Source organism: Simochromis diagramma, unplaced genomic scaffold (assembly GCF_900408965.1).
Source record: "Simochromis diagramma unplaced genomic scaffold, fSimDia1.1 OVJJ01000544.1, whole genome shotgun sequence".
Lineage (NCBI taxonomy): Eukaryota > Metazoa > Chordata > Actinopteri > Cichliformes > Cichlidae > Simochromis > Simochromis diagramma.
In genome coordinates, this window is record NW_024387370.1 from 191,343 (window position 1) to 218,697 (window position 27,355).

Here is a 27,355-nt window from a genome sequence, read left to right on the forward strand (position 1 = left end):
ACTGGACAAGGAACCACAAACAGAAACCATGGAGTTAGATGATATATAATCACTAACCTAAACCTCCACTAAACCCGAAATAAGAATAAACACACAAACTTATATTCACCAAACTAACATGAAAATGCCAAACCTACAAAGTAAAACTCAAAACACTGGGTCAGAGACCGAGCCTGTGACACCTTCATTACATTTTCTTCATTTCTGTAATATTCTTAACACAGAAAATTCTATTACATACACATGAAAATATGCTTCACATCTTGTTTTATGCAGTTTATGCAACCTTACTTCCATCAGGACATTTTCACAAGAACATTCATTTTGGCATTGTCCTTTTTTACTCCAGTTACACACAAACACATTCTTTTACTGTTTATCAATCACAGTTCACTCAATATGAATTTCTTTTAAATAAATCATATACAGTGGAACCCTAACTTACATTTTGGGCATTTTGCCGTACCACGGGCAGAAATATTGCCGTTAAGTGCCTTCGTAACTTGAATTTTTCGTTAAATGGGGTCTTCGTAAGCCGGGGTTCCACTATTATAAAAGTCAGAGATTAAGAAACCGGTGGCCTGCGTGTCTCACAACACACACACACACACACACACACACAGGACAAACTCTCAGAGGCTTAATTTTCAGGATCATAATACTGGTTAACTTAAACATATTTATATTTAATATTCTGATCTGTATGGTGCAATTATGCATAATTAATCTTCAGTAAGATCACATATAAATTATGGTTCTGTGTTTAAAGTTTACAACACTTGATGCTGTTTCCCTGATTCAGAATCAGTTGAAAGATGAGTTGATGACATTTCTTATCTCCCTGCATTCCTACAGACAAGATTATTTGCTTTTAACATATTTGGAGAATATTAAATGAAAATTGCTGTATTTTAGCCTCCTGTCACCACACCCTCTCAGCTGTAATAACAGGTGGCAGCGGGGGGGTCGGGGGGGCTTCAATCTCTTTCTACCCCCAGGTCACATGACACTTTGCCAGCAGCATCATGCTGTGGTGGTGTTTTGCTACATGAGGCTGAGGTATACTTCACAAGGTGGCATGAAGAAGAACACTAATGTGGTTGTAGTGCAGAAAATCCCAGGACATCAGCCAGGACGAGGACAACAAGTACAACTTAAATGGTAAATGGCCTGTATTTGTATAGGGCTTTACTTAGTCCCGTGGACCCCAAAGCGTTTTACACTACATTCAGTCATCCACACATTCACTCACTGCTGATAGCAGCTACATTGTACCACAGCTGACCTGGGGCACTGACAGAGGCTCTGTAGGTGGAAGCAGCAGGTCTGACTCTGCAGTTTTCCTGCAGGAAAACCATCAGTTTGCTCAGGTTGTCTTTCAGGACACTTCTGTTGGCTTTTCATCTCCTTCCTGTTTACTTTCAGTCAGAGACTAAATCATGTAAAACTCATGTTTATTCTGAAAGCTGAAGGAGGCTCAGACCACATATCTTAATACAAGCTGCTTGTTCAGGACGACATGTTTCCTAAATTCTCTCTGTGAGGATAAAGCACGACTAACAGGACTTAAAACCAAAGAGGGAATTAAAACCTTTCAACATCATGAACAGAAACACTAAATGTACAACATTTCCTTACTAGCAGGACTTGCAGACAGTGGGAAGGAGCAGCTCTGTTTTTCAGGGAACAAACCTCTGACACAACCAGGTCAGGGCGGCCATGACCTGCTGGGTTTGGACAATTTCTGAACCAACTAGATGGAAATGTGTCCAACAAAATCAGCGTCCTAATGAGCCGCTGCTAGAAGGACAAAATCCTGACCTGACATCAGTCCAAGTGTCTGGTTAAATGTACTGAAAGGTGTTAAACAACAAGTGCTGCTGGAAGAGTTTTCATGAAGAGAACATTAACACTGTGAATGAGGGATGGACTTTGATTCAGTTTGACACAATCTGTTTTTCTTTCACTTTGAATAAATGTTTTTGTGGGACTGAGGATACATTTGTTTACATTTGGAAGTTTGATGTCATCTGTTCCTCTTGTTTCTGTCTTAAAACAGGATGAAAAATCTGTTTAAACAGAAATAAATAGAATTGAATTTCTGACAGCAGTAAATAAAAATGGTCCCTGAGCTCAGTATGTTTGTGACTCTGAGATGGAGGTGAAACATGTGAAGCTGGGCTGTGGTTTACTGCTCTCTTCCTGTCACAGACACTGTTTGACATCTGTTCATCTGTTGGTTTTTGTTCAGGCTGCAGGGATCATTTCTCACTGTGGGGATCAGACTTCCAACAGTTACAGTAGTAGGTGGCTGAATGATCGAGTTTAACTTTGTTGATCTTCAACTCACAGCTGTTCTCGTTATTTTCAGCAGAAAAATCATTTTCTTGAGGATGACCGTAACCTTTCTGTATGTAACCACTACTCTTATCAATATAAAGAATCACTCTGAATGTTTCCTTTTCTTTCTTCTGGTACCAGAATACATAGGGCACACTGTTCCAGCACTGTTCAGTCCCTCCACAGCTGAAGGAGACACTTTGTCCAACTCTCCTGGTCAATGTTAAATGGTCCTGAATCAGCTGTTCTGCTGCCATGGTAACCAGTGCTGTAGAGACACAGACAGATAGATGAAGGTTAGTGTGACAGTGTTTGTTACAGGTTGACTTTGTTGGCTCCTGATTGGCTGGAAACACTCACCTGAACACAGACAGCACAGAGCAGCAGCTGGGAGGAAAAGCATTTTGTGCAGTGGTGTTTCCTCTGGTGAACCTGGGGAGAAGTGGCGCTCTGATGCAGCTGAGGCCAAACAAGGACGAGCTGTGAGATCAGACGAGGGCCACGTGGTTTCTAACAGGTCCTCAAAGCTCCCATCAGCCCCTGCGGCCCACAGATAAGACTGCTGCTGCTGATTGACAGCTCAGCTGAAGCTGCTGTGGTTTCATCGTCTTCATTTCAATCTGACAGCAGATCCAAAAATCTGGGTCACATGATGCACAAACACTCAGAAACATTCATGTTGCTGTGAATTTACTAACACACACTGTTATCTGTTGTTTTCTTCTTCATCTAACTTGTTGAATATCTTCACCTTTTCTTTGTTTTTGTGAATCAAAATGAATAAATAATATTCACAGCATCTCATTTTTAATTGTTCTGTTTTGTTGACGACAGTTTTAAGAATCATTAAAATGATGATCATCAATTCTAATATCTATAAACAGTAATAAAAACAGGGCTGTGTTTCACGTCAGCTTCAGCTTCATTTATTTGTAGCCATGGTTAGATTTCATTTGCAGCAGGCAGTCATCCACCTTTACACACACATTTACACAACAGTACAAAAGTAGGAATATTTGGAAACATCTCTGTGATCTCTATAAGACAAAAGGATGGGAGAGGCTGGTGTGGTCTCAACACTGTTCATAGTGTTTCCTTCAGTGCTGCTGACAGCGTCTCACAGCGTGGTGTGATACGTGACACCTTGTAAATGAGTCATTTACCTCAGAGCCGATTTTTAGGCTCTCGCCTTTAGTTCATGTTTGTTTTCATCACTCGTTGTCGTCACACCGAACCTCCTGTAATAAACTTCACTTAATTCTTCGCCATCGAGCCTCCAAGACATAAAACACAGAGCTGTGTGGAGTAAATCTCATCAGGAAAATATATTTTATATTTACATTTAAAATTTTAAAAATATTAATATAATATTAATATCAACAGAATTTACAGCACAGCGTCAGTGAACTTAATAAATATTCATCACTGGTAAAATCATCAAATTAGTAAATGATCTTTCTTTGAGTTTGTTTCTCTGTGCTGCTCTTGATTATAATAATTATGATTCTGTTTACATTTTTTAACTCAAATGTAATATTTGTATAAATTGTACTAGTCTGAATAATTAAGCTGATTAATCAATGACACATTTGTTTTAACCTCCTGAGACACGAACTCTTTCATGGCATACATTTTTAATTTCTCTTTGCTCTTTGGGCTGATTGGGACCTGATGAATGTTTTTGTTTCTGAGAAAAATGAGATCCACATATGAGGACATATTTTTGATGTGGCAGTATGATGTCCTTGTAAGTGGATATCAGGCCCTTGTGGAGCAAAATGTAATAATTTGGTCTAGACAACCCAAAATGTGATGTCCACATATGTGGGCGCCAGGTCCTAGGAAGTTAAATGTTTACATATTTATGATTATTAGAAAAAGATGGAAAGATGCTCAACATCCATCTGAACTGATGGTGTTTGTGAAATTGTTTACAAATCTTGTCTTAATTTATTCACTTTTTCAGTGTTTTTAAATCATAACGGTTCAACTTGAGTTCTGTGGGATTTAATGTTCAGACTTCATCTTGTATTTGTCTTTTGTGATCGTACTAAACATCAACTGTGTAACAGCTCTGAGTTCACACTTTGTTTCTCTCACACACATGAACACAGATGCTTCCTGAATAACTTGAAGCAGAGTTCATGCTTGTAACTGTCATTGTGTTATTAAAGTGAAAAGCCACAGCTAACGGTGTGGAGGCTGCAGAGCAGAAACCCACACAGCCCGTCTGCTGCAGGAGAGCAAGTTTATGATCTGTGAATGCTGCAGTCACACAGGTTATGTATCACAGAAGAAATGAGAAATGCATTCTTAAAATCACAATCTTTATTTTTACTTCAGACAAATAACTACACTGTTATTTTGTTATGGTGGGATCTGAATGCATCAACTGAGTTTTACTGCACGGCTGAACAAAGAAATTATAATTAACTTTAAACATTATCTGTAAATTATATTACACGTTTAAGATTAAATGAGAAAGTCAATGCTCAGTAATGAAACATTGAACCAACCAGAAGTTAATTTACATTTCTGACTGCTGACTGGAGGAAATCTGATGGTGAGAAAAGGCGAGCAGGAAACAGTCAGTCAGCATGTGTGCAGTTGGTGGACGCTCCCTTGTTTGTGAGCATCATCAGCAGAGAGAGTCCACAGCAGTACACCAGACTCTTCACTATCAGCACTGTGTACAGCAGGCAGAGCAGCTTCACCCTGCACTGAGACTGGAAGGACACTGAAGGACAGACAGACACAAAGAGACAGACAGACAGTCGGGTTATTCCTCTCAGATCAAGGAGAAAAAGTCCAAATAGAAACAGTCACAGCTTCTTCTTCAAGTGGATGAATTGATGTAGTGTTTGTGTCCACTTGGGGGCAGAAGAACTCCACAAGCAGCTAACAAACTGATCTCTGACATATTATGGTCTGTCTGCTGTTTGGTGCTGAGCAGCTAGTGTACAGTGGCTTTATCAGAGCTTGTTGGATGAAGATTTGATCAATTAGTGCAACTTTAAGAGCCTAAACTTGTTCCAGCTCCCTCATTGGACATTGGAGCTGTCCATGCAGAGAGGCAGCAGGTGATCTTACAGTCAGCTGGCTGCAGAGCTGGCAGGTCTGCTGGCTCTCTCTCTGGAGGACAGGAGGCTGCTGGAGCTGGAAGCTCTGAAACAGAAAAGGAGTCAAATGTTTGGAGCTGCAGTGAGAAATGTCAGTCCTCTGCTGCTCTGCTCTCTTTGACAGCATCTCCACATGAAGCTGAATCACTGCTGAACACAGTCACCAAGCCTTCATTACCTTGTTGTGTTTGGGCCTCCACTGTGCCCCCCTCGTGCTTCACCCAGCAGCTGTATTTATATGTGTCAGAATGGCTCCCATCAACCATCCTGATGGCAATGGTGCGTCCCGCCTCTCTGAGCTCCAGCTGCTCTCCCTCAGCAGGGGGCAGCTCCTCCGCTTCTCCGCCGTTCTTCTTCTGTCTTTTCCAGGAGAACTGGACCAGAGGAGGAAACATGGCTGAGGCCACACACAGCAGGGAGCTGTTCCCCTCCAGGTGGGCTCTGGATGCTGCTGGGTACACGCTCACCACGGGCTTCACTACCTGCTCATCTGAAGTTTGACAGCAGCAACAAGCAGCACAGACACACATTCACACAGTCAGCAGCAGCTTCCAGCACTGCACTGCATTCAGTCTGATCCTGGAAACTACATGGACTCTGATCACTAAACTACTCATCAATACAGCACAAAGTTCACTACATACACTGGATTCAGCTTCATATCAAACACAGTCATCACCTCATGTCATCATGGCTCACATGAGGAACACCCAACATGATTTTAAAACTGGAATAAAATGTATTTCAAATTTTTTGTAGTGTTTTATTGTAATTTGTTATATTTATAAAATTTATATATATTTTCAATATATATATAAATAAAAATATATGTGTGTGTGTGTGTGTGTGTGTGTGTGTGTGTGTGTGTGTGTGTGTGTGTGTGTGTGTGTGTGTTTTGTCGATACTGTTGTTCAAAACATACATTAATCATTTTTGACATTATTCTGCACTAAACATAACACAACATTTTTCAACATGATTTAATTCCAACAATGAAATTTTAATTTTTGTATCAGTTTTTAAACAGGTGATTTTTAAATGTTTGAATTAATACCATACTTCTTTTTCAGATTTCATATTTTTTTGGTTTTATTCTGCAGTAACTGGAACAGCAATACATCTACTGTTTGGTTTTATTATGCGCTTTTCATATGTGTGAATAAATAATTACATTTAAATCCAATGAAGCAGAAACTTGAATGATCAATCATGATCTATCATTATTATTGTTATTATTGTTTTATAGTATTGTTCTGTTTGTTCTTACCCTCCTGCTGCTAAACTAATTTCCCCTTGTGGGACAATAAAGAAATTGAATTGAATTGAGCAGGAACTTGAATGAGCATTTTGTACCTTTTATTAACATAATATAAAATAATTGTCATACTTTATGTTATAAATTTAAAGTATGTGAAAATTTCTATTTATTTCTTCATTCTTTTTAAAGACTCATTTACTGGTGACGTTTTTCAAGTTTTTCTTTTTCTTTGAAATTTAGACTCACACATCAAACAAACCTGACTCAGTAAGAACAATGTCATATTTTAGCCTCATTTTTTATATTCCATATTACAAATGTTTTACACGTCCCTGATCAATATCTATGTCAATTTATACATGAATGTAATTGCAAGAAATCCTCTTTCATGAAGAAGATACATCTTTGAAAACTAAATCTAAATTTTCTCTTCAGCATAATTTTTAATTTACAAGTTTGCTGCAACTTATTACAACATCAAATATGATCTTGTGTTAAAAACCAGCAGAATCACTGAGAGGATCAAATCCTAAATATTTGTAACATCACTAATATTTGCAGAAATAAAGAATAACTTTAGTTGTTCAGTGAGATTTCAACATGTTTTCAGAGATTATTGAGCTTTTCTTATGTAACAATGGCTGCAGATGAATTCTCTACTAATGATGAAAAACTAACATGTAAAGCCTGAAGCAGCAGAAACTGACTTTAAACACATTTTCAGCTTCTACAATAAAACAACTGAAGGAAAATAAATGTTTGTTCTTACCTGTTACAGACAGTTTAGTTCCAGAGCCAAAGATGAAGTAGCTCCGTCCTGCCACTCTCACAGTGAGACAGACTGCTACAAAAACCTGTCTGCTGTTGAACGTGTCAGCTGAGGTGAATGAGTCCAAATGAGGAAGCAGGATCATATTTCAGCTCCATGATGTGTTTCTCTAATGTTCATATCAACATGACTGTCTCTTCTTCTCTTTTCTTTTAGCCACACTAGCAGCACGGCTCTGATCTTAATGTCAGTCTGTTGGTCAGTCCACTACTTTAGTCCACATGAAAATAGAAAATCACTATATAAGCACCAGTCCATTTATCCCATCAATGATGCACCACTACAATGAAACATGCTGCTGATAGGATCATGGTTTGGCCCATCTGGCTCACCATCATTAATCACACAATCAATTTTGAATTCTAGCAGCAAATTGTAAAGAAAACTATCAGAACATGTGTCTGTGAACTGAATCTCAGGAGAAAGTGGGCCATGCAGCACCACAATGACACAAAAGGAAAGATAGATGGTGGGTAGGCAGCAGAGGATCAGGGGACCATAACACCATCTTACACAGTTATTAACTAATGAGCTCATTGACTAATCTGAAACATCACTTTCAGTTTTCTAACAGCTTCATTGGAATTTCAGCTCACAGTGGATCTGCAACATGAGCAGCTGAAGAGCTTCAAGAGCTGAACTTGAGGTTATAAACACACTTGGGTTAAACACACAGTTGTACAGAAACTTTGGCAAAATGGTTTAAACAACATCAAGTTATCAGAGTGACCGTCACAAATCTGATCTCAGTTCATTAGAAAAACAAAAAGTTTCTGATGGAAGAAAAGTGACAGAGAGGCTGAAGTCTCCTTCACTTTCCCCTGTCATCACATCTTTGAGTAAAAGGATTTAACATCCAGCCTCATGTGTTAGACCCAGATTTGTGGCTGTAAAAAAGTTATTTTCCCCATGTCCTCGTAGTAAATCATCTTTATTTCTATTCAAAGTTATAATCAAAGTATGATCCTGATCAATATGTTAAATAATAAATGTAGTAAGTAAAATAACTGCTGATCTTCTGTAAACACAGTGATTGGTGACGACCTACCAGAGGGAGGAGAGGTGGGGTGAGTGAGCACTTGTCAGAACATAAATTGGAGCCTCAGAGATGTTCAGGTTCTGTTTCCAGCAGTCCTGTGAGCAGTTCAGATGATCGGATACCAGAAATTCACCTTTGGAAATTCTGGCAGAGACACCAGAGACATCAACCAGCTGCCCAAACAATGGACTTACAAATTTAACATGGATTTGGCTCCATCTCTTCTCATCATCATCTTCATCATCATCATCTTTGCTCTGTTGGATTATAATTCTAAAGGTTTGGACTCCCATCATTTTCCTGGAGGATTGCAGCTTCTCCCAACACTGAGAAGATCTGGGGTCTCGCTGTTTTCCTGAAGTATTGAATATTCAAGGATTCCTGCTTTCCTGTTGGATTGTTTCCATTAGCACAAAACACTGAGATGAAACAAAATTCAGCACAAGATCTGCTCATTCTCTCCTCCAACCTCTCTCATCCTTTAAAATCAGCATTAGCTCAGAGTAGGTTAATGAGAGAAGTATGATTGATGTGATTTGCTTATTATTCTGTGACTGTTATTATCATTTAATTCTGCCTCTGCTTCGCTCCTGCCAAATGAAGTAAAATATCCTGTAATTACAGTCTAAATTGTGGACATACCCTTTTTAAAACCTTTGTGAAATGGTAAAATTAAATATAAGAATATTAATCATTTTATTGTAAACAGCTCTTAGAGGTTACTCCGGGCCTTTAAATATAACTCTCCCTTGGGACTGACTGTTCAGGCCTCTGACATCAACCCTGTTACTAACAAGTTCCACGATCTAGGGGGGAGCTGTCATACTGAGGGGACTGGTAGGATTTGACCTGCAAGGCTACTCAGCTCTTTGTTTCTTGTCAGTGGACAGAGGGACAACACCTGGACTGTGGTCATTAGAGCTGGGCGAGTCCCCTCACCCACACCGGCTCCATGTGAACTCTACAGACCAGCTTAACTATAATCAGCTGTGCAGATGTGAAACTGGTGATTGTTGGATCTTCACTTTTTACATTATCTATAAGGCGCCTTGAGGCAACTTTTGTTGTGATTTGGCGCTATATGAATAAAATTGATTTGAATTGAATTACTGTGTGTGGCTGGGGTGTGTTCGTCACCTTTGTGATGGGGAGCCTTTGTCAGCAGCCTCCCAGGTTTCTGTTGCCCCGATCCACAATGGAAAAGCTCCTGCGGTGACTAGCTGCTGGCGCCATGTCTCGTAGGTCGCACACTTGGTGCTTGCCGAGGGTCCTGCAGCCAGCGTTCCCCTGGAATATTGCTCGTGGCCTCGCAGGTTCACGTATCCAGTGGATCCGCTGTGGATCACCTGCCCAGTGTGTGGGAGTTCTCTGGTGGACATGGAGCTTTTCTCACAGTCTCACGAGTTCGTGCTCGGTGCCCTCTCCATGCTCGCTGCTGGGAACATGCCAAGCAGACCAGGGAAGCTCCACAGTCCTGCATAGACTGTTTCATATTGCCGGAGGCTCGTGCTCGCTTTATTTAATCTAAGCGCACCAGCCAACCACTTCCCGACATGCCTAAGGCTAATGTAGGGAAGGTGGATGCCTCACAGGCAATGGCCGAGTGTCCTCAATATGCTGTGTAGCCAGCTCCCTCTCTCACCAGCCAGGGGCTACTGGAGGACAGCTATCAGGAGGACTTTGAGGCTGAGTCCATCCTCTACTCCGCAGGCTGCTACCTAAACCAGCTCATACTTTTTGAGGTTGTTAGGGCATTCACAGCTCTGGATATTAGGTTGGGTTGGCCTCCACCTCTGTGGAAAGTGTGGGGCGGCCAATCAGCTCTGGGGATGGATCCTTGGTCACCTCACCACAGCCTTCGTCTCCACGGTCAGCTTAGCGTCTTGCTGGCCGATCATAGCGACCTGCTCCGTAAAAATGTTTTGTATGTAAAAGATTTTAATGAATGGTTCAGTATTAGTGCAAATGTTCTCACTGTAACTGAAAATCTTTAGAAGATTTTAATGATCACAAAAATCAGATGTTGGTGGTGATATGATAATAAAGATAATAACACTCACCTTTCTCTGTGGATGTCCAACCAGGGTCACACACAACAATCCCAGAGTGTGGGAACATCATCTGTGGGATGTTCTCCTTAAAAATCTCTGTGTTGATGAGCTGAATAATGTGGACACTTGATGTGAAAAGAACACAACAGTCAGTCGTCTTTGTCAGGTATGGAGGAAGGAAGGCAGCAGAAGTCTTGGCAGAAGAGAATATCCAAGCTAATGGACATCATCCCAGTGGGCCCTGGTGTTGTTAACAGAAAATACAAAGTTACTGTCACATAAAATATAAGTTTAGAGAAAGTTCAGAGAATTAGATCCACACCTCTTCTAGTGTCACAGTGACACATCCTCATCTTTCAGAACAAGAACTCAGCCTTCAAGCTGGATTTGAAACTGTTGCATTTAATAACACAGATCATATTTAAAATACACATACAGGTAAATTTATAACAGAAAGTTTAACCTCCACAAAAAGTTCAAAATAAATGACCAAGACTGTGACAAATAAATCAGCACAGCATAGAAAGTTAGCTGTTAATATGAGAGCTTCAATTTTAATCTGTTAACTACATGTTAACATGTTGCAGCTCCAGCATTTTTTTAAATTTATCATTTTAAAGTATTAAAAAATAATCTTACAGTAATGAGTCTGTGTCCTCTATGAACTATTAGTTTATTAGATTTATATTTCCTGGGGTGTTATTCCCAGGAAAGATTAGGATGTCAGCCTCTCTGACTTTGTCTCTCGTGAACTCATTTCTAATCTTGTCCAGTGAAAGTCTGAACATCTTCAGTTTGGCCTCCTGTCTTTTTGTCAGAGCCACAGGATCCAAACCAGACATCACAGCAGCTCTCACCAACATCCTGTAAACCTTCCTTTCACTCTGCTGCTGTCCTTCTGTCACAAATCACCTGACAGTCATTTAAAGTTAGTAGCACAGTGTGACGGTGACAATGCTGCTCAAGCTTTCCTAAATTACATTCCAAGTTATATACTGCTCAACAACATAAAGGGAACTGTGACAAAGTGGCTAGAACGGAATTAAATTTGCCATTTGTCACTTGCATATATTGTTATTCTGTGTTCTGTTATTTTACAGTCAGCCATAATGCTTTAAGTTAGACATTGCTGGTGTAACTTCTCTTAACACACACTATCCCGGGTTTTGTTTGTGGTAGCAGTAGTTACATTCTTTACATCCATGCATGTGTTTTAAAGCAAACACTACTCACCATCAGATCATCTGAATTTTCTTCTGTTTACAGGCACGTCTGGTAAATTATGTTTCTTTATGTTGCTTTGGTTATACTTACCATGGTGTCCATGTTGTGTATTCAGGTCCTATATGTGAGACAGGTGTATGGGAAGGGCTGCCCACTACTTCCTGTTTATATAGGGTCATGAGGTCAATGATTGCATCACTGGGTGTAACCAAATGGAGGGTTTTTCATTTTGTATAGTATTGTTTGTTTTCTTTAAAGTAGCCTTTTGAGTTATATTGTATGCAGTGTTTTACTTTACAAACCATTTAGTTGAGTAAATGAGTTTGTCAGTTTCATGCATGACTTTATTCCTGTTCTTTGTTTAGATTTGTATTATTTGGTTTGACCTATTTTGTTTCAATGGTAGGGACTAACGAGGTCAGGTGTGGGCAAAGTCTTGTATAAAGCCAGTGGGATTTTTGCATGCCTGATTAATTGTTTTATGGTAAAATGGAGATGCTAGCAATAAAATATGCTTAAAAGAACTTCAATTGTCTGCTAAATGCTATTTACTTTCACCTTCCTTGCTGCTTAAGTTATGCTACATCACAGGAACACTTGGAGTTACATTGTGTTGTTGAAGGGTTCCCTTTATTTGTTGAGCAGCATATATTAAGATCATTCAAGCAGATTACTGTGAAGGACTTTAATGGTTTGCTGATGGATTCGCCTCCATCTCCTGTGTTCTTGCTGTCAGGTGGATCCTTGTGATCCTGTAAACAGTGATGCACCTGAGAGTCACAGACAGACATGTGGGACACAGACAGACCTCTTCCACAGCTGATGTCTTTAGTTCACAGGAGGAAAAATACAGGTGTGATAATGACGGCTGCATTCCAGTTAGCAGAGGTCCTGCTTTGTGGATCAGAGTCAGTTTCAGCCTGCTGCGTTACAGTGGACAGCTACAAATAACAGGCCTGACAGGTCGATCAGATGAAGGTTATTGGTTTGAATCCATGTTGAGAGGTTGGTATCTCTCTCTCTGAGATTACTTTTTTTTGTTCATAAAGTTGTTCTGAGACAAACTGCTGCTGCCTCCAGCTGACTGGTTCCAGGTGTTGCAGGTATGAATCCTCCTGATGGTTCAGTCTGAGAAGAACTGAAGTCAGAACAGTTTTAAAATGTTTGCTGGCACAAAAACACAACCTGACATCTAAGGTAAAATACTGTGATGTAAAAGTGGAACTACAGAGAACAGTGGCGATATCACGGCCACTGAGCTGTGATTAAATACATGTTTTAAAGAACAAACAGTGTGCTCTGTAGAGCTGTTTGATAGCCAGAATACACAGAAGTCCTGCTCTCACACTGACAGCAGTGATGGACACGTACAGCTTCATGATGGCTGCCAAACACACAAAGAACACGACAGGATCAACAACCTGTTTAAACAGTTTTAGCAGTTTTTATACAAAATGTCATCTCTGTCATTCTAACTGTAAGCGATCATTAGCTAGATTAGCCACACTGTATTAGAGGGTTGTTGCTAGCTAGCGATGCTGCACACCTGTTACTCCCGTAGTCTTTATGCTTCAATGATTCCACAGGTCTCATTTTTTCTTATCCTATTTTAGACAGAGATGACATCAGCAGCAGACTCCACAGAGACCCAGAGTTACTGTTAGTATCTGAATTATATGGATTTAAACAGTTTTAGATTCAGTTCACACAGAGCGCTCTACAGCCCGCTAACATGGAAAGTTTAAATGAAATAAAGCACACTGACAAAAGGTTTGATAGAAGTGTAGTTTGTTCTTTTCATTTAATAACAGGGTCCAAAGTCCACATTATTATCAACAGCTACATTCACCCTGGGGAACAACAAGTGAAGGTGACCATGAGGACCAAGCTGGGTTTCCTGGGTCCAGAGGTTTGAGAAATGTCCTCCCTTTCATTTATCACAGCTTCTGTTGACCCACGGAGGAAGACTCCTGATGTGTCATTTCAGAAACATCAGGAACTGAAGGTCACCGCAGGGATCAAGCAGAACTCGCCACCTTCACCAGCAGCTTCCTCAGAGGGAAATCTTCAGACCTCCACTAGACGCCCAAAATAGAAGATGGACAAATCTGCATTTCATGAGCAGTGTGATAGAGACCTTTACTTTGTGTGATGTTAGAAGTTTTCACATCATCCTCAGATGAAGCACAGAGACTCTGGACTTTTACATAATGATGTTATATTCAGTCCTGTAGAAAGTTACATATTTAAAATATATATTATCCTTTCTGGTTACTCTGGTATGAAGGACTCTGAATGACTTCATGGTAAAAAACACAATATTGGCAAAACACAGTGTGTGTGAATTCTAGATTAAAGTTTTTAGTTCAACATACAAGTGATGACCTTTGACCTTCATCAGATTTTACTTAATTGTGTCAGAGAAAATCTCACTTTATGCAGCTGACTGCATTCATGTTTAAAACAGAAGCTGTGCAGGTCTGAGATCAGCAACTTTCTGAAACACCAAACTGAGTTAATATTTGTGCTCCTATATAGTGACACAGTTACATGGATGATTAATCCCTTTGACTTCTTGTCTTTAACTTTATCAATCAAACAGCTGCAGCTTCCACTGACAAAGAGTGAACATGTAGGATGATGTGTGATGTCACTGGGTGGTGCTGAGGGCAGCTCCTAAAATCACCAAGAGAACAGAATCATCACAAACTGTGAAAGTTTATCCATCAAACCTGAAGTAAAGCCGACTCTTCTCTGTCCTCACACACTTCAGGATCTGAAGTTCTGCTGACAGCTGATAGATGAGCTGTTTGTTAAAAAAGACAAAGTCTTATATACTAACACATTACATGTAACTTTGTGAACAAGACCTCATTAAGAATAAATCAGACTGATCTTTAACCTGAATATTTCAAACAAATTCAGTAGAGTAAAATCTATAAATAAATATACAGTCTGTGCTAAAAAGTCTTCAAAGGAAAAATTAAATATAAACTCTGACTTCAGCTCCAAACGTCTGTAATATGTTCCAGTGCATCAATGTTGGGCTTTGTTATTTTAATGGTGTTTCTTGTATTTTGTGGACATCAGCTGTGTCAGTAACAAACACATCAGAAACTGGAGCTGATGTTACAGTCTGTGAGTGAAGAACACTGTGAGAACATGTTCAGTCCTCAGTGATTCATCTTCAGTTCAAACTGTTTAATCTGCTGTTAATGATTAATGAGGGATTATTGAAGTGCAAGTTTGGTGCTACTGTCCTTACAGATGTGGAGGCAGAAACATGCTGCTGTTTATTTTTACAGTCTAACACTCATAACAAAAGTACAGTAACGTTAGTCAGAGACTGATCGGTGACTTTTCTGTTTCTCATATAAACGTTTCAGTGCCTCATGTTCAGCTGCAGGTCTGAACATCCTTCAGTTCAGTTCAGTCAGAGCAGCAGAGCTAATATCTGAACTACAGCACTGACTTTAATCAGCATTCAGGCTCACAGTGATTTCTTTAGTCAGGGTAAATTCACTCATGTGCACTGACAGCTGTCACTGGATTACTTTAATGCTGAAGAAATCTTAAAAAATTGAGGATTCATATAGTTCTGAAGCCTCAGCGCTCCTGTTCCATTACTCTCTTGAACAATATCACCTTTTATGGTTAAAAACAATTATCATCACGAGGAGCACACATCATTCCTAGTTTTCATCCTTCATTGTACAAACTGTGAGCAAATATAAGAGATGCATATGTTGTTGCCAGAGGGCCACTCAGTAAACATCACATCTGTTCACATCTGGCTGTAGAGCTCCACCCACTGTGGGTTCAGGCTCCACTGTAATAGTTCATGTGATAATATTACAGGTTCTCTGAACAGGCAGGCTGTGGAGTGACAGGAGAGGAGGATGTGACGGGCTGTCCTTTCACAACACAACGTGACAACAGTGAGTGGCTCGTCTGTCTGATCTGAACTAGTGTCTTATAAAACAGTGAAGGCTGTTGCTGCCATTCTCTGTAAATCTGAAGGGTCTCATAACAATATCACACACCATCCTTGTAGCTGCCGTGTGCTACATTTTTTCCCTTTTTTTCCTTTTAGTTATCTAGATGCATGCAGGAGGTCAAAGAATGGTTCCTGAGTAATTCTCTTGTTTTGAATTATAAGAAGACTGAGACTGTGGTGTTCAACAGTAAAATCCCTCGTGTCCAACTCGGTGCTGCCCTGGGTTCATTTGCTAGCTCTTCCTGTGACTATGTCAGTAACTTGGGTGCACTGCTGGATAGCTCGCTCAAACTCGATAAGCAAGTGTCTGCTGTAGTGATATCTAGCTTCCACCAACTGCGCCTTATCTCTAAGGCTAGGCATTATGTTCCACACGAGCAGTGTTGGGGAGTAACTGAATACATGTACCGCCGTTACGTATTTAAAATACAAAATATGAGTAACTGTATTCCGTTACAGTTACCGTTTAAAAAGGTGGTATTCAGAATACAGTTACTTTGTTGAAATAAATGGATTACACTGCGGTACTTTCCTGTTTCATATTGTCGCGGGTCAGGACTGTTTGGGTTTTGTTTGACAGCTACGTTCTGTTGTTCCAGGCGGCAGCGTTACGGTTGCCATGGTTACAGGGCGACGCTCTCTCTCTCTCTGCGACTGTGTGTTTCCTGGGTGAGAGAGCGCCTTTTCGTTGTTGTTGTTGTGCTAAGCTAACAGGCAGAATGCTACAAGCATAGCTCTAAAGAATGTAGCATCATGGGCAGTGTAGTCCGTGCTGCAGGGAGAATGGACTGCCATACACGTTATGGGTCTGTGAGCGCGAGGAGGGAGAAAAAGGGGAGTGGAAAGGTACGAGTTGTCATCGAGGAAAAACGGGAGCTGGAAGCATGTAAATATAATAATAACCACTTCAGCCAAGAAGAGAGCCTGACGAGCCCAGCTGTAAGTAAGCTGTTAAGACTCGACTGTACACCGTGTTCGTGTTTTCCTCCGAAACAATAAGTTCCGTTGGAGCAGCCTTTCAACGCCTCTCTCTGTCTCTCGCAAGAAAAGTTCACCCACACAACAAAGTAAAGCTATTTTTCGGCTACGAGCCGACGGGGACCCCGCCGTATTAGTCAGAGGTCCCTTTGCTACAGTTCGGAGTCGCGGACCTTCAGTAACAGTAATAAATCACACAGCAATAGTACATTCACGTTGTTGTAAAAAGCATGATAATATATTAAGTAATCCAAAGTATTCAGAATACGTTACTGTCATTGAGTAACGTAACGGAATACGTTACAGAATACATTTTGGGGCATGTATTCTGTAATCTGTACTGGAATACATTTTAAAAGTAACCTTCCCAACACTGCGCACGAGGACCTGGAGAAGCTTATTCACACTTTTGTGACCTCCAGGTTGGATTACTGTAACTCCTTGTACTACGGTCTTCCCTCTTCTCTTCTTCTTAGACTGCAAACAGTCCAAAATGCAGCAGCCCGCCTCTGGACTGGAACCAGGAAATTTTGCCAAATTACTCCTGTTCTAGCTAGCTTGCATTGGCTGCCCATAAAGTACCGTATTCAATTTAAAATATTACTCCTTACATTCAAAACTATTAATAAATTAGCGCCAAGTTATCTTAGTGAACTTCTCAAATCACATACTCCTGCTAGAACACTCAGATCTGCCACTCAACTACTTCTGACCCAACCCAGATCTCGGCTGAAGTCTCGGGGTGACCGTGCATTTGCTCTGGCTGCCCCGGTACTGTGGAATAACCTTCCTCTCGACCTCCGCGCATCTGATTCCATTGCACTGTTCAAATCACGACTAAAAACCCACTTATTCAATCTTGCCTTTCCCTCTAGTTAATATTTCTTTTATGATTTTATATCATGCACTTTTATGCTCATTTAAATGCTTGTTTGCTCTGTACCTGTTGCTTTCCTGTGTATCAGTGACAGCTACCTGCTTGCATACTTAGTACTTGCTTTGGTCCTATTTCTATTATCCTCCTCCTATTCTCTATCTTACTTGTTAAGCACCTTGGCATACCCTTGGTTTTTAAGTGTGCTTTATAAATAAAGTTTATTACTATTATATTATTATTATTATTATCTCTGTGCAGCTAACCTTGGAGGAAACACTGAGGACACCAGAAACATTAGAAGAAATAATAAAATCAAAACAGGAACCAAAACTAAATGAAAACACAAGAATTATAAACTCAGCACATAAAAAAACAAACAAAACAAACAGGCAATATGGCCGTCATATCATAAATGTGTGTTCAGTCTCCTGTAAATGGACAGACTCTGTTTTGAAAAGTGCAAATCAGTCCCAGAACAACAGCAAAGGAGCTTCTGAAGATACTGAAACAGGGACAAGGTATAAGTTTACTTCACAAGGTGGCATGAAGAAGAACACTAATGTGTTCTAAGGTCATCAGTGAGGAAGTGAACAAATAGACAAAAACTGCAGTTTAAAGAAAGCAAAGTCAAGTTAGTAGAGCGACCATCACAAATCTGATCTCAGTTCAGTAAAAATTTATGGAGAGAAGCAAAATTGAACAAAGACTCATAACAGCTGATTCAGTTCCAGCATTTCTGTCAGGAGGACTGGAACAAAATCCCAGAAACTTCCTGTGATTAAATGACTAAGATTCAATTTGAGGAAATGAAGTCATGTGAGTTAAAACTGGTGAACGAGAGTGTTTTACATGGAATCACTTTTCTGCTGTTAAATCTGTGTGTTTGATCCAGTCAGACTCTGATTCTTCTTCAGCAGCGATGCTGGAAATGAAATGAAGCAGCCAAAGCTGCTCAAATGTGATTGGTCAGGAAACACAAACAGAAAGCAGAAATCTTGTCCTGTGATTCCAGATTTGACATATTCAGATACAAAATCTGTTTTTTTCTATCGGAGAGAAAAGAAGGTGACAGAAAGATGAGGCACCGTGACTGATTCATCCTCTATAAACATCCACAGGAAACTGATGGAAACCTGTCCAACAACATCAGCGTCCTAATGAGCCGCTGCTAGAAGGACAAAATCCTGACCTGACATCAGTCCAAGTGTCTGGTTAAATGTACTGAAAGGTGTTAAACAACAAGTGCTGCTGGAAGAGTTTTCATGAAGAGAACATTAACACTGTGAATGAGGGATGGACTTTGATTCAGTTTGACACAATCTGTTTTTCTTTCACTTTGAATAAATGTTTTTGTGGGACTGAGGATACATTTGTTTACATTTGGAAGTTTGATGTCATCTGTTCCTCTTGTTTCTGTCTTAAAACAGGATGAAAAATCTGTTTAAACAGAAATAAATAGAATTGAATTTCTGACAGCAGTAAATAAAAATGGTCCCTGAGCTCAGTATGTTTGTGACTCTGAGATGGAGGTGAAACATGTGAAGCTGGGCTGTGGTTTACTGCTCTCTTCCTGTCACAGACACTGTTTGACATCTGTTCATCTGTTGGTTTTTGTTCAGGCTGCAGGGATCATTTCTCACTGTGGGTATCATACTTCAAACAGTTACAGTAGTAGGTGGCTGAATGATCGAGTTTAACTTTCTCTATCTTCAACTCACAGCTGTTCTGTTTTTTGGCAACTAAGAAATCATCTTTCTGAGGATGACCGTAGCGAGAGTGTACTCCACAATTATTTGTATAAATTCGCAGAATTATTTTAAATGTTTCATTTTCTTTCTTCTGGTACCAGAATCCATATTCAGTCCCATAACACTGTTCAGTCCCTCCACAGCTGAAGGAGACACTTTGTCCAACTCTCCTGGTCAATGTTAAATCCTCCTGAATCAGCTGTTCTGCTGCCATGGTAACCAGTGCTGTAGAGACACAGACAGATAGATGAAGGTTAGTGTGACAGTGTTTGTTACAGGTTGACTTTGTTGGCTCCTGATTGGCTGGAAACACTCACCTGAACACAGACAGCACAGAGCAGCAGCTGGGAGGAAAAGCATTTTGTGCAGTGGTGTTTCCTCTGGTGAACCTGGGGAGAAGTGGCGCTCTGATGCAGCTGAGGCCAAACAAGGACGAGCTGTGAGATCAGACGAGGGCCACGTGGTTTCTAACAGGTCCTCAAAGCTCCCATCAGCCCCTGCGGCCCACAGATAAGACTGCTGCTGCTGATTGACAGCTCAGCTGAAGCTGCTGTGGTTTCATCGTCTTCATTTCAATCTGACAGCAGATCCAAAAATCTGGGTCACATGATGCACAAACACTCAGAAACATTCATGTTGCTGTGAATTTACTAACACACACTGTTACCTGTGGTTTAACAGCTGTGGTTGTGTTGTGTGTTTAAATATGTGCACACTGTGGTTCTTTCCCACATCTTCTAATGTGTTTTGTTCCAAGTTGGTTTCAGACTGAAGGATTCATTAAAGCCTTTTTAAGAATCATTAAAATGATGATCATCAATTCTAATATCTATAAACAGTAATAAAAACAGGGCTGTGTTTCACGTCAGCTTCAGCTTCATTTATTTGTAGCCATGGTTAGATTTCATTTGCAGCAGGCAGTCATCCACCTTTACACACACATTTACACAACAGTACAAAAGTACTTTTTGATTCATGAAAGAGAAATAAGACAAATGTTGCCTTTGTATCATCTCTGATATGGAAGGGATCATTTGAAGATGTGAGTGAAGGACACAAATATTTGGATCTGGTGTTGTTCTACATTTTAGGACTAAAAGACAGAAGGAAGAAAGTGAAAGTGACTGTGCGAGGGGTTGAAGTCATGAAGTCAAGTGGAGGCCGCTGACTGCTGTTACTTTCTGCTGTACAGGTTCAACAGGGACTCACAGTCAGCCTGCTAGAACATTTGGATGAAGAGAAAAAGGAGGAAAAAGACTTTGAGGGAAAAATCCAATAAGATCAGCATGTTTTTAATGTGGGAATACAACAGTTTCCTCCACCATGACACACACTGGAGCCTCTTTTTGCTCACAGCTTCACTGTTTGTCTCAAAGTTCAGTTTGGAGGCCAAAATTGTTGCAACACATTTGTAAGTTTGCACTAATTTCACTGTGTGACCCTTAATGGATGTAATGAAAGAATCAGTCAGTGAAATATGAAGCTGTGCTGTAAGTTTGGAGGAGAAAAGTGTCTGAGTGACTTTAATGAGGTGAACACATGAATACAGAGCACTGACTGACACGTACAGACTCCTTTAATGAGTCGCACACATTTTTGTGACTTCATGAAATGTCAAAAATGACACAACACACAACAAGCTGCGAGCACATTATTGTCTGTTTGCTGTTTGTGTGCTTTGTTTGCTGTTATGATAGCAGGCATACAGCCATGTTCTCAATGTCTCAGCTATCATTGATTATTGCTGCTTTTCCTCTTCTATTAGGCACTTCAACTCAATGAATGACACACAGAAAGATTTCATGACTGTGTTCTTCAAAATAAGGAGAATATGTTATCTGCATCTGAATGACTCATGTTGCCTTGTTTCTACTTTGTTTGCATATTTCTGCTTGTTGGAAAGGATTTTCTGAATCATTCAGTAGTTTTTGTAATAATAACGACATTTAGCAAGACTTCAAAATGATTCTCCAACATTTGCTGTTCAGACTTGATCTGTTCTTACGTGTGTGATATCCAGAATGAAAAACTCAGCTCAGGTAATAAAATGGGAGCTGAGCAGACTGCAGGGGCTTCATGGTCTCTCCTTTGATTCCATTAAAGTTCATTTGTCAGCTCTGAGTTGAGGATTTGAGCTGTTTCTCTCACAGGTGAAGAACACAGATCCTTCCTGGAATCATTCTTGAAGCAGAGTTCATGCTTGTAACTGTCATTGTGTTATTAAAGTGAAAAGCCACAGCTAACGGTGTGGAGGCTGCAGAGCAGAAACCCACACAGCCCGTCTGCTGCAGGAGAGCAAGTTTGGATACAGTCAGTTTGTGCTTCACTCACACGGGTTGTTGTTGATCACACAACGAAAGTAGAATCAAACTCTTCATCTTCAAATCTTTATTATTCACACAAACACAACTACACTGTTTGACATTTGAAAATCAAACAAAAACTTGTGATAAAAATATTCCTGATGGTTTTTGTTACTACAATAAAAGTCACAATAAGTACAAAAAGAATTCTAACTCAGAGCAACAATACATGTAAAGATGTATTTATTTCAGATGATCTTCTAACTGTTGAAGAAAAAGGCAAAATAAGCACAACACATCATAACTAACATTTGTGATCAAAGTGATGAATGAGATGAATTGATGAGATGTGATGGTGAGAAAAGGCGAGCAGGAAACAGTCAGTCAGCATGTGTGCAGTTGGTGGACGCTCCCTTGTTTGTGAGCATCATCAGCAGAGAGAGTCCACAGCAGTACACCAGACTCTTCACTATCAGCACTGTGTACAGCAGGCAGAGCAGCTTCACCCTGCACTGAGACTGGAAGGACACTGAAGGACAGACAGACACAAAGAGACAGACAGACAGTCGGGTTATTCCTCTCAGATCAAGGAGAAAAAGTCCAAATAGAAACAGTCACAGCTTCTTCTTCAAGTGGATGAATTGATGTAGTGTTTGTGTCCACTTGGGAGCAGAAGAACTCCACAAGCAGCTAACAAACTGATCTCTGACATATTATGGTCTGTCTGCTGTTTGGTGCTGAGCAGCTAGTGTACAGTGGCTTTATCAGAGCTTGTTGGATGAAGATTTGATCAATTAGTGCAACTTTAAGAGCCTAAACTTGTTCCAGCTCCCTCATTGGACATTGGAGCTGTCCATGCAGAGAGGCAGCAGGTGATCTTACAGTCAGCTGGCTGCAGAGCTGGCAGGTCTGCTGGCTCTCTCTCTGGAGGACAGGAGGCTGCTGGAGCTGGAAGCTCTGAAACAGAAAAGGAGTCAAATGTTTGGAGCTGCAGTGAGAAATGTCAGTCCTCTGCTGCTCTGCTCTCTTTGACAGCATCTCCACATGAAGCTGAATCACTGCTGAACACAGTCACCAAGCCTTCATTACCTTGTTGTGTTTGGGCCTCCACTGTGCCCCCCTCGTGCTTCACCCAGCAGCTGTATTTATATGTGTCAGAATGGCTCCCATCAACCATCCTGATGGCAATGGTGCGTCCCGCCTCTCTGAGCTCCAGCTGCTCTCCCTCAGCAGGGGGCAGCTCCTCCGCTTCTCCGCCGTTCTTCTTCTGTCTTTTCCAGGAGAACTGGACCAGAGGAGGAAACATGGCTGAGGCCACACACAGCAGGGAGCTGTTCCCCTCCAGGTGGGCTCTGGATGCTGCTGGGTACACGCTCACCACGGGCTTCACTACCTGCTCATCTGAAGTTTGACAGCAGCAACAAGCAGCACAGACACACATTCACACAGTCAGCAGCAGCTTCCAGCACTGCACTGCATTCAGTCTGATCCTGGAAACTACATGGACTCTGATCACTAAACTACTCATCAATACAGCACAAAGTTCACTACATACACTGGATTCAGCTTCATATCAAACACAGTCATCACCTCATGTCATCATGGCTCACATGAGGAACACTCAGCATGTTTTTAATATTAAAATTAAATTCAGTTTAATTCGTCATGTGTTTGCTTTTTATTGTTTTATAGAAATTTAGTTCAGTCCAATTTTAAAATATTTACATTTGTCTTTATACAAGTGAAAATATATTTTTCTTATTAGTCCTTAGACACGAGTTCTAACAGAGATCCTCTTCTGCCCAAAAATAAATTCATCTTCTTTCATATTGTTTTGTACTATTAATAAAATTAAATATCATTTCACAAAATTCAGTTCAGCAGATAAAATTTCCATTCTTCTTGTCTTTGATATATTTTACCATAAAGACCATATTTGTCTTTCAGACTAATTTATTCTTAAATAATTTTGTGTAAAAATTGGAAAAGTAACGCAGTGATTATTTTAATTTATGTTTTTATTCAAATAAAAAACTGTAGCAACTATTTTAAAACACTAAAACTGAAATGTTGAATAAAACATTTTCAATAATATGAGATATACTTCATGATATTTTTAGTCATAAAAATAAAAATTATTTGACAAAGTTTATTTAATAAAAATTTGTATCGAAAAGTATTTTGGAAAATTTAAGTATTATTAACTTTTTATTGTCACGTACAAATCCACACACACGACTTCATCTCAGAAATAAATATCAGAGTTTAACGATGTCAAATTCATCCTAAATTTATCTGTCATATCATTTCTGAGTTTTCTAATCAGTATCTGTTTTTATAATTCTATTTACCTTTTTGAAGCAGCTCCATGAATGTTTGACTATTAAAAAATATTTGTTCCTCAGCATAAAGCAAATATTTACTGAAACCATATTTGTTGTTAATCTATATTAATTTATTTTAACATCAAATATGATCTTGTGTTAAAAACCAGCAGAATCACTGAGAGGATCAAATCCTAAATATTTGTAACATCACTAATATTTGCAGAAATAAAGAATAACTTTAGTTGTTCAGTGAGATTTCAACATGTTTTCAGAGATTGAGCTTTTCTTATGTAACAATGGCTGCAGATGAATTCTCTACTAATGATGAAAAACTAACATGTAAAGCCTGAAGCAGCAGAAACTGACTTTAAACACATTTTCAGCTTCTACAATAAAACAACTGAAGGAAAATAAATGTTTGTTCTTACCTGTTACAGACAGTTTAGTTCCAGAGCCAAAGATGTAGTAGCCATATCCTCCCACAGTGAGACAGACTGCTACAAAAACCTGCTGTTGAACGTGTCAGCTGAGGTGAATGAGTCCAAATGAGGAAGCAGGATCATATTTCAGCTCCATGATGTGTTTCTCTAATGTTCATATCAACATGACTGTCTCTTCTTCTCTTTTCTTTTAGCCACACTAGCAGCACGGCTCTGATGTTAATGTCAGTCTGTTGGTCAGTCCACTACTTTAGTCCACATGAAAATAGAAAATCACTATATAAGCACCAGTCCATTTATCCCATCAATGATGCACCACTACAATGAAACATGCTGCTGATAGGATCATGGTTTGGCCCATCTGGCTCACCATCATTAATCACACAATGAGTTTTGAATTCTAGCAGCAAATTGTAAAGAAAACTATCAGAACATCTGTCTGTGAACTGAATCTCAGGAGAAAGTGGGCCATGCAGCACCACAATGACACAAAAGGAAAGATCGATGGTGGGTAGGCAGCAGAGGATCAGGGGACCATAACACCATCTTACACAGTTATTAACTAACGAGCTCATTGACTAATCTGAAACATCATTTTCAGTTTTCTGACAGCTTCAATGGAATTTCAGCTCACAGTGGATCTGCAACAATTTGTTCTTGTTCAGCACCATGGACAGCCCATTAAGGGCCTAAAGAACAAAAAGCCCAGAGACAGACAGAGAGGGAGCCAAGTCAGACACTGATACTTAAAAATACACATTGAGTAAAACTTATTCATTATTAATATTATCATCACTCATGATATTTATGCTAAATGACTCACCATTTATTCAGTCACATCAGGCCTGTGTAAAGCTTCAATCTCTCATGCTTGAGTGCTCAGAGATCATGACAGGATCAACAGCCTCTCAAAACAGCAACGCTATCAGGGACTAACAGTTTTAGCAGTTTATACAAAATGTCGTTCAGACTGTAAGCTTCTCTGTTTTGCCAGCAAGCACGCAACCTTAGTGCAATATTACTTTAGTTCCTGGACATAACATTATGCATTATTTGATGAACTCAGCAAAAAAGAAAAAAAAAGAACAGCAAACAGCACTCATCGAGCTGGGCTTTTATTTTGAAGGCCATCCCATTTTCCTATAAATCTTTGGATCTTGAAGTGAGGGACAGTCATGTTTGCATCTTTCAGATTTTTTCTTCATTTTCTATCACCAACATTTTGCCCTGCCAGGTTACAGCTGACCAATTAGATTTAAAAATGTTAATGTAAAGTTAGGATTCCAGAATCATGTAATGACAATTCAAGTTGGGTAAGTAGTGATCACATTAAGAACTGTATATATATTATTTCAACATTTTTTACTACTATAGAGTAGTTAATCAACTCAGAGTTTGTTTAATCTGGTCCCAGAACAGGGCCCTGAACAGCTGTTATGTCAGCATTGTTCCCCATCTTTGTGTTTTTATCTACTGAACTAGACTGAAAGATTCACGAAGCTGCATCAAGACTGAGGTCTCCACAGTTGATGGATCTGCATATCTTTCATTTAGCACAAGTGTTTTCACTCACACGCTCTTGCTCGCCCAATCTGGAGCTTTTGATCGTTAAATGTCGCCCTTTCTATCTCCCTCGGGAATTCACTGCGGTCATTGTCTGCACTGTTTACATTCCGCCTCACGCGGACTCGGACACTGCCTTATGTGAGCTACATGAGGCTCTCACACATCAACAAACACTTCACCAAGATGCCGCACTCATTGTTATGGGAGATTTTAACAGAGTGAATCTCAAACGGACATTTCACAACCTTCACCAGCACATCAACTGCCCCACCCGGGGCACGAGGACATTAGACCACTGCTACACCCCGTTCAAGAACTGTTACAAGGCTCAGCCCCTGCCGGCATTTGGAAAATCGGACCATTCCGCCATCTTCCTCATGCCTGCTTACAAACAAAGGCTAAAGCAGCAACCACCAATCAGGAGGGAGGTCGCTCGCTGGACGGACCAATTGGTGGCCGCGCTGCAGGACGCACTGGATGACGCAGACTGGGACATGTTTCGGCGCAGCTCTGATGACATCAACATGTTTACGGAAGCGGTTGTGGGATTTATCGGGAAACTAGCGGACGACACAGCAGAAAGAACTATCATCCGAACGTTTCCCAACCAGAAGCCGTGGGTGGATAAAAACATCCGCGACGCTCTGAGATCACGCACCGCTGCCTACAATGAAGGGCTCGTCTCCGGTAATATGGACCTATACAAGGCTGCGTCCTACAATGTGCGCAGCGCGGTCCGAAAGGCAAAGCGGAGCTACGGGGAAAAACTAGAGTCACAGCTACGACAGTGCGACTCTAGGAGCCTGTGGAAAGGACTGCAGACTATAACGGACTATAAACGACCAGCTTCTTCAATGATGAATGCAGATGCTTCACTGGCTGATGAGCTGAACACGTTTTATGCTCGCTTCGACGCCGCAGCAATTAAAACAACAAACGGCTGCTCGCGCTCGGAGTGCACCAGTGAAGAAAATGCATTCATCATCACAGAGCATGCCGTGAGGAACACCTTCAGGAGGGTGAACACCAGGAAGGCAGCAGGACCAGATGCAATCCCTGGCCGGGTCCTGAGAGCCTGCGCTGACCAGCTAGCACCGGTGTTCACGGAGATCTTCAACCTCTCCCTGGCCCAAGCTGTGGTTCCCACGTGCTTCAAACGGTCCATTATTGTCCCTGTTCCAAAGAAACAACAGCCCGCTTGCCACAATGACTACCGTCCAGTAGCACTGACTTCAATTGTGATGAAGTGTTTTGAAAGA

The 27,355-nt window shown here is 40.4% G+C and overlaps 2 protein-coding genes and 2 long non-coding RNA genes across 10 annotated transcripts in view; 1 reads left to right on the forward strand and 3 right to left on the reverse strand.

Moving 5' to 3' along the window:
* LOC120718841 overlaps positions 1–27,355 on the forward strand; it is a 223,853-nt gene that overhangs the window by 73,758 nt on the left and 122,740 nt on the right. The gene's annotated exons all lie outside the window — the stretch shown is intronic.
* Positions 1,160–3,062, reverse strand: LOC120718854. The gene is made up of 2 exons (XR_005692576.1): positions 2,701–3,062; positions 1,160–2,608 (listed from the first exon to the last, which is right to left on the reverse strand). It is a non-coding gene; the product is annotated as an uncharacterized LOC120718854 (long non-coding RNA).
* On the reverse strand, positions 4,834–7,903 carry LOC120718844. The gene is made up of 4 exons (XM_040007577.1): positions 7,487–7,903; positions 5,638–5,949; positions 5,431–5,505; positions 4,834–5,077 (listed from the first exon to the last, which is right to left on the reverse strand). The coding sequence occupies exons 1-4, from the start codon at positions 7,629–7,631 to the stop codon at positions 4,929–4,931; spliced, it is 681 nt and encodes a 226-aa protein (XP_039863511.1). The 5' UTR covers positions 7,632–7,903; the 3' UTR covers positions 4,834–4,928.
* LOC120718856 lies at positions 10,120–12,386 on the reverse strand. Its single transcript, XR_005692578.1, has 3 exons — positions 11,951–12,386; positions 10,646–10,877; positions 10,120–10,489 (listed from the first exon to the last, which is right to left on the reverse strand). It is a non-coding gene; the product is annotated as an uncharacterized LOC120718856 (long non-coding RNA).